Here is an 8,131-nt window from a genome sequence, read left to right on the forward strand (position 1 = left end):
TCAACACTAAATAAAACTCTATCATTATTTTCATTTCAGCTTCTACCTTCATCGTTGAGTAAGCTTTCAGTATTGGTGGTAGAGTTTTGGACCACAAAATTTTTTTGACTTATGCGAGAAACATGGATGTCACTATATTACTCGATGATTGAGCACCTACGGACTTCAGATGTGAAGAGCCAGATTTGAACATTGTGTAGATAGTGACAACGAGAGAGGACATATCCCCGCATAGTGAGCTGAATAGTCATAGATAAGTTAGTTAAGAGAACTACATGGACTCAATTAAATTGTGGAGAAGACAATTCAACTTAAATTTTATTAGTTCATAGTCGGTAGTGTAGTCTACGACGTTGGCTATGTTTTTGCTTATAAGTTGTAATATGTGCATGGTACAACTTCAATTCAATAAAATTGTAAATTTTTTAATTATTAACAAGTAAATTTCACGTATTATCTTATTCAAATTTATTTTGTAAATTCATAGTTTCGCAAAGCTAGAACCATCAATTTTTAACCTTTAGATCATAATCATAATACTATAACAATATGTTTAAGATAAAATATATCTTCCCGTTTTATTATTTTATCATAAATCAATTAAGAAAAATAAGACAGATATGCGTTTTGAACTAATAATAATAAATCGATCAATCAGGCTCTCAATTAGGGTTCTTAAATCCAAAATCCAAATGAATAGTATTAGAGTAGAAATTAGAACCCAGAAAAAGAAAAAAGGAATGATTGGCAGTAGAAGTAGAGCCTTTAGAGCATCCGGTGCTCTTTGGCAAGAGAACGTATGTAGGTCCGGACCCACTTTTATTAATTTTTTACTCCCTACTCTTCCCCAAGAGCACAACACCCACATCCATGCTCTTCCGCAAAGACATACTCAAGGGTCCCAACATTCCATTATTTAATTTAAATACTTCAATTACTAAAAACATTTCCACAATATTAAATGCATTAAAAATATCCAATACCATTACAAATTACTAAAAAATTAAAAATTACATAATTTAAATCATAAAAATTTTACATAATCAAAATCCTAAAAATTAAAAATTACATAATTAAATTCATAAAATTTTAAAAACCCACTACTCGTGGCCGAATTTCGCTCAAATGTGTTTGATTAGGTCTTCTTGTAGCTCAGTGTGGGTTCTGGTATCGCGCATTGTGTGTCTTGTTTCGATCCTTTCACCCACCGTCGTATGCACACCTCGGCGTGGGGGAGACCTCGCGGTTGAGCTTCCGGATTCATCCTCGTCGTAAAAGTTAGCCGTCCTCGGTCCTTCGTCAGCTATAATCATGTTGTGCAAGATAATACACGTGTACATGATGTCGGCGATATTCTTAACGTACCACAGCTGACACGGTGCCTTCACAATGTTGAATCGGGTCTTGCGGATTGCTGAACGTCTTCACGAAAGTCGACCACCTTGGGTAGATACCATCGGCGAGATAGTAAACCATGTGGTCTGCATTTCCGTTGAAGGTGAAGTCGATCGCCGGTGTTACACCATTCAAAACATCATTGAAGAGTGGTGAAGAATAGAGCACGTTCAAGTCGTTGTTCGATCCGGCAACACCGAAATATGCATGCCAAATTCATAGGTGGTAGTCGGCGACCGCTTCAAGGATAAGCGTTGGGCCGCCGCCTTTGTGGCCGCTTAAGCATTGCCCCCTCCAAGCAGTCGGGCAATTCTTCCACTTCCAATGCATGCAGTCAATGTTGCCAAGCATACCGGGAAAACCGTGGACTGTTTTGTGAAGATGAAGTAGCCGTTGGCAATCTTCGGTGATGGGTGCCCGAAGGAATTCCTCACTGAAAGCAGAATGAATGTCGTCGCAGAAATTTTTGAGGCATATGATTCCAGTTGACTCACCCACATGCAAATACTCGTCAAAGAGGTCAGCCGTTTGCCCAGTAGCAAGTTGTCGGATGGCACAAGTACACTTTTGCAACGCCGAGAGACATTGCCGACCAATTTCGTCTCTAGTTGATTGAAAGTATTCAACACGGGCGGACAATGTGTTGACAATACGCATAAACAACCGTTTTGACATGCGAACCGCGGCTGGTCGGAAAAATAGTCGGCAACGAGCCTTTCGTTGGCTCCCTCCCGGTCACGAGGTATGTAGCGGCAAATTGATCTAGTTGGTTGAGGAGGAGGGACAGGGGTGGTGGCGGCGACATAGGCTTTATAGGCGGCACGATATTGTTCATAGTATTCTTGTTCTTCGCGCTCCGCTTCAGCCATGATATCGGTGAAATCCATTTTTAGAGAGGGTTTGAGTGAGAGAGGAAGATGTAGATGAGTTGTATAAAAAAGGATGAATGAAAGATAATTTGATGTGAAAATGGATGATGAATGTGTGTATTTATAAATGATTTTGGGATTTTAAAAAATTATAAAAAAATCAATTTTTTTTTTAAAAAACAGCTATATTTTTGGGAATCTGAAAATATTTTTTTATAATTTTTGGTATTATTTTTAATTTTTTTAAAAAAAGCCAACGAATAATCCGTTGGCGAATAGAAGCGCGCTACGTCGCCTGCTCAGCGGCACGGACGCCGTCCATCCCAGCGAGCACAGCTGCGGATGCTCTGCTGGGCAGAAAAATTAGATTTGGATGATACTAATAATATTTTGGGGTGCCTATGATTCCAAATCTAGAATTAGAAAAGCCCAAATTCCCTGAACTCGCATATATACATTTACTTCATTTTGCTCGCTCTTCAGTACCGGAGACCTACGCCTCTCTTTTAACTCGTAAGTTTTTCTTCTCTCTTTAGCTTCTTTCTTTCTCCGTCTTAAATTTGTTATTATTCGTCTCTCAACAGCCCCTCCTGCTACATGGAGCCAATACCAATGGTTTCCCAATGCTTATCTTGTCAAAAACTAATTTTTAATGTGTCAATTATCTTTGGATTTCTTTTGTCTTCCCTGGGGGGATAAAAAATCTATTTTGTAGTACTTGGATAGGAAGGTAATTGTGGGTGTTCTTGGAGCTTGCAAATGTGGAAACTAATGGGATGGGGTTAAATGATTCAAGTTGTAATAATTCGCGGTTTGGCTTTGTGAAGTGGTGATTTTGATGTAGCTGTTAACTGCTTAACACAGTTGTTTGCATATTTGTCTCATTGTCTGAGATCTTATAATTTGTAGTATTGTTTAATTTGATTTATTCTCATGTTTGGGTATCCTAGAAAGTGGGTTGTGAGCAATTGACCTTTAGTTTTAGATCTTTGTTATAATATATGTAGTACAACAATGCCAAGCTAAGATTTTTAGGATGTGTTTGCTGAAGTTAGTTACTTCATTTAGTCTGGAGTATCTTTAAATCATTTAGTTGTGGGATTCAACTATTTGGTTTCATCTTCAAAGTCTCCATTTAGTCGAAATTACCATCCCCTTTGTGATTTCACTTTCTATCCGATGGATAGGTACATTAAAGAGCCCACGGTCCATTTAGAGGGATGATCAAGTGTACCGGACATATTTTGTCTACTTGTTTAACTCCTGTTCATTCTGTTGTCCTGAAAAACCATGGCAGATTATTCTCCAACTTAAATTACACAAATCTTACCAAATCAAGGAAATTACTTCGCTACAATCAGAAGTGCCAGTTTCACAAGGAGAGCACTATGGTGGCTACCCGCTACCCTCCGCCGTGGTTCAGGTGATACATCCGATTTTAAGATATTGAGATAATTTTTGACAGTGGTCAATTGGCTTGATTATCTTTTAATTCTATACTCTGATATGCAGCATTGCTCCAATGATGGACTTGACTGACAACCACTATAGGACTTTGGCACGTATCATATCCAAAAAAGCTTGGCTGTATTCAGAAATGATTGCTGCAGAAACAATTGTTTTTCAGAAGGGGAATTTGGTAATTGCTTCTTGCACTGTTATCTATTCTGTTATCCTAAAGAAAAGATGCACTGATATGATCCAAATATTGCACATTTTTGCCAAACCATTCCAATCCAAGTTTATTATGACATAATTCTTCGAGTGGGACTTGATTTTACAAGATTAATGTAGAAAAGAATCAAAGATCAACTAACCTGGGTTCGGTAATAAAGATGGAAGCTAACATTATCTAGACCAAAAACCTTACTAGCAATCATGGGGAACCTTTTATCTAACCAATATTGGAATAATTAAGATTGATGGGGCAGTTCTCTTGCTAGATCTTAGGAAATGCTTCATTGTGGATGTTTTTGAACAAGATTAGATTATGATGAGATTTATATCAAATAGAAGATGTGATGCTTTTCTCTTAGTGTTGTCAGAAGTGCGGGGCACAGAAGATGTGCCCCACGAATCACACCAAAATAAGTGGAACACTAATTTTTAATAAAACTGTCACCTCTGCCTTTCTTTTTAATAGGTGAAACCCTAACTTTTAACATTACATTCAATCGTTTATACAGTCAATATAGGTCTCACCAGAAATAATACTGAAATCCTAATTTTTAAGAAAGCTGCCGCCCTACCTTCCTTTCACACATTCATGCTCGAACACATACTCAATCCTAAACCCTCTTCCCATCTGACCTCACCTCAGCCGCCGGGTTTGCACCGTTGCTTCTGCGATTTAAGTCCTCGTCTCTGTTTCTGTTTCCTCTCCCCCCTGCTTCGTCTAAAATCACCATTGCTTCGTCGCTGGAATTGCTGCCGCCATGCGCCATCCCCTTTCTTCTCCATCGTCCCCCCAAGTTGACCCACTGTGTCACGTATATATATTTGGTATGATATGAAATTTCTGACATGGTATCATATCAAACTGAAAATCACGGCATAACGAAATTTCGATATTCTCGATATTGTTTCAATATGGTTAATGCGATATATTAGTATTTCGATATATATTCCCACCCTCACCAGTAAGTGGTGAATCTGTATTGTTTAGTCTGGAATATAACGGATTTCATGGACGTATGTGACATTTCCCTTTGTTATTATATATCTGATGTTATTTATCTCGATGGTTACCAGGATAGATTCTTGGCATTTGGTCCAGAGCAACATCCTATAGTGCTTCAAATTGGGGGAAACGATTTGGAAAACATTGCTAACGCAACTCAACTTGCAAATCCTTATGGCTATGATGAAATCAATTTCAAGTTTGTTCTCTTATTACAGGCATACACCTTTAATTCCATTCTCAAACTTTTGCTATTTTTAATACTCAACACATTGTTGGCAGCTGTGGTTGTCCAAGTCCAAAGGTTGCTGGAAAAGGCTGTTTCGGGGTGCGTTTAATGCTTGATCCAAAGGTGTGTGCAGTGGTGCCTTACTAATATTAAGATATTTTTTAATAGTTATTACAGCAAGCTATCTAACCTAATCATATTGTCTTTTACAAGGGAAGTTTGTTGCTGATGCCATGACAGTAATTGCTGCAAATACAAATGTTCCTGTTAGTGTTAAATGCAGAATTGGTGTCGATGACCACGATTCATATAATGAACTCTGTAAGGGCTTCCATTTTCCTAGACTAGTTTTGTATAGTTTTCTTCCTTTTGAAGTATTTTTCTTACACATCCAAAATAAGATATGAGTTTCTCTTTATATTTCTTGCATTGCAATTGTTCGGTGACTCCCTACATGTATGTGAAGTTGTTTGTACCAATTATTGTGATTGCTAGCTGCATATGGTGATATGGATATGCTCTGATTGGATCTTTTCCTCTGTAATGAGCAGACGTTTTTGTTTCTCTGCAGGTGATTTCATATATAAGGTCTCATCTCAATCACCAACGAGGCATTTCATAATACACTCCAGGAAGGCACTACTTAATGGAATCAGCCCCAGAGAAAATAGATCAATTCCACCCTTAAAGTACGCATTGTTTGAATTTTATCTATTGTCACCTGTTACGTCGCCTCAGTTAATCTCTTATCACATTGCTATGCTTGTCTCAACTATTTCCAGATATGAGTTCTTCTATGCTCTCCTGCGTGATTTCCCTGATTTGCGGTTCACCATCAATGGTGGCATAAACACTATTGATGAGGTAATTTCAAGTTTTGCATGTCTTGTAAAAATGTTCAGAAGCTTAGGATTCTTAATTTTGTACTAGAAGACATCCATTGCTCAGCCCAAGTTCACAAAGCACGTGCATAATTTTTTTTCTTTGAATCGGTGTTTAGGTTTTCGCCTTTTCGCTCAATTTCTTCAGAATCATATGGGCTATTTTTTTTCTTTTAAATTGTTTGCAATGAGCTTTATGAAAGGATATCTCTTCAGAGCCTCTTGGTTTAAACTAGTAAAATTTCTCTTCATAGTCGTCATTAACCCAGACAATAACTCACTCACTCTCTCACTCACTCTTCCTGTATCCTCATATTTTGTATTTCAAAAACTAGGTAAATGAAGCTTTGAGAGAAGGAGCCCATGGAGTTATGGTTGGACGTGCAGCTTATCATAAGTATGTACTTAATTCTCTACATTTCGTCATATCTACGTGCTTTTTCAACAGTAGCCACTTATGAGTTTGTGTTTGCATTTTACTTGCTTATCCATGCTGACTGAAATCTAAAATGACCTTCTTCCAGTCCATGGAATGTTTTGGGACATGTTGATAGTGCAGTATACGGGGCACCTCTTAGCACTATAACAAGGCGACAGGTTGGTCACCTATATCTCTGATTTTATTGTGGTTGTGGAGATACTTATTTTCTCAGTACCATCTGCATTCTGCCATGCAGGTACTTGAAAAGTTCCAGGTTTATGGAGATTCAGTCTTGGAACATCAGGAACCTAGACCAAATCTTCGCGAGATTACAAAAGTATGGATTCAACCTTTTTTAATTTCATTCTAGAGAAGTTATATGTTATTTTGATTTGACATTTAAACCAATTTGTACGTGCAGCCTTTGCTTGGCTTTTTCCATTCATCCCCCGGAAATGGTGTGTGGAAGCGCAGAGTTGATGCTGCTTTACACACCTGCACGGTAAGCTACTATATTTTCAAATGCTACATGATGCGTTCTCATAACTAAAATGAGACGAAATTTGTGATCATAGTGCAGAGAGAGTTTGGCAGAAAATTTTATACAAGAATACTTGTCAATGCTGATAATAGCATAAAAGAAACTTATGTCAAGATTCATAAAAGAAACTATTGCAATCTTGACATACATTGTCTAAACTTGCAGACAATAAAATCATTGTTGGAGGAGACGCTGGATGCCATTCCGGATGCAGTATTGGACTCACCGATTACTGAAGCCCCTATCGGTTTTCCAGATGTTTTCTCTACTGCCAAGAAGGTGCTGCCACCACCCTATTCAGTTACAGAGGAAGAGGTCTTCTCGTATGCCTAGTCCGCTTGCAGTCCATCCTTACGTTTAACTGCACACAATTTTTCTGTCACACACACTAGAAAGATTAAGAAGAGAAAGAGAGAGCAGATCAGACAGTTTGTTATCAGAGAATTTGTTCACATATCACATAACATGATTCCTTGTAGCATTAGTTGCTTTGGTTTTCCGAATATCATCCCTCAATATTGATACTTGTTGACAAACATTGAAAACATACCGATTATAGCAACATGTGTATATTGAATTACTAATAAACCCTTATAAATTTTAAACTAGCCGGTGCACTCGACATCCACCTATTCCTATGAATTAATATTTTCAAAATTTATAAGTACTATTACTAGATAATTAATATAATTTGAAATACTATTAAATAAACAATATTAACCATTCTTTGCATATTTTAGTGTATTCAAATGTCACGTGCGGCCTCCCACTCATTCTCTCAGAAGCCTATTTATATTTTCTCACGCCGGCGAAGGTCCCCTCTCCTCATTCTCTCGTCTCTCTCAAAACCTAGGAATCCTATTATTTCTCATCTATTTTATAGTTATACACTATGAATTGCCAGTAAAAATAGTCTCAAGTTTAAATTGGGTGTTGGGATGAGGATATATGATCCAAAATTAGGTCGTGATTGAATTAATAACCAAAAATCAGTTGGTTGTATATGATCCAAAATTAGGGTAAGAATTTGTTCAGCAAAAACACAATGCTCATTTTTTCCCTAATTCATAAAGGCTTCGTTCTTGCGTTTTAGTTGGACGTCAAATCTCAAATTG

At 37.6% G+C, this 8,131-nt stretch overlaps 1 protein-coding gene across 2 annotated transcripts; it reads left to right on the plus strand.

Moving 5' to 3' along the window:
• Positions 1-2,687: 2,687 nt before the first annotated feature.
• Positions 2,688-7,621, plus strand: LOC121758236 (tRNA-dihydrouridine(20/20a) synthase-like). Of its 2 annotated transcripts, none has more exons than XM_042153659.1 (13): positions 2,688-2,777; positions 3,562-3,687; positions 3,777-3,903; positions 5,016-5,143; positions 5,227-5,296; positions 5,392-5,494; positions 5,745-5,862; positions 5,956-6,037; positions 6,390-6,451; positions 6,579-6,651; positions 6,732-6,812; positions 6,897-6,977; positions 7,182-7,621. In XM_042153659.1, the coding sequence occupies exons 2-13, from the start codon at positions 3,653-3,655 to the stop codon at positions 7,347-7,349; spliced, it is 1,128 nt and encodes a 375-aa protein (XP_042009593.1). In that variant the 5' UTR covers positions 2,688-2,777; positions 3,562-3,652; the 3' UTR covers positions 7,350-7,621. The 2 variants fall into 2 exon arrangements, with proteins under 2 accessions (XP_042009593.1, XP_042009592.1); XM_042153658.1 differs by having other exon boundaries at positions 2,755-2,777; positions 3,452-3,687.
• The last annotated feature ends 510 nt before the right edge of the window (positions 7,622-8,131 follow it).

This window comes from Salvia splendens, chromosome 12 (genome assembly GCF_004379255.2).
Source record: "Salvia splendens isolate huo1 chromosome 12, SspV2, whole genome shotgun sequence".
Classification (NCBI taxonomy): Eukaryota; Viridiplantae; Streptophyta; class Magnoliopsida; order Lamiales; family Lamiaceae; genus Salvia; species Salvia splendens.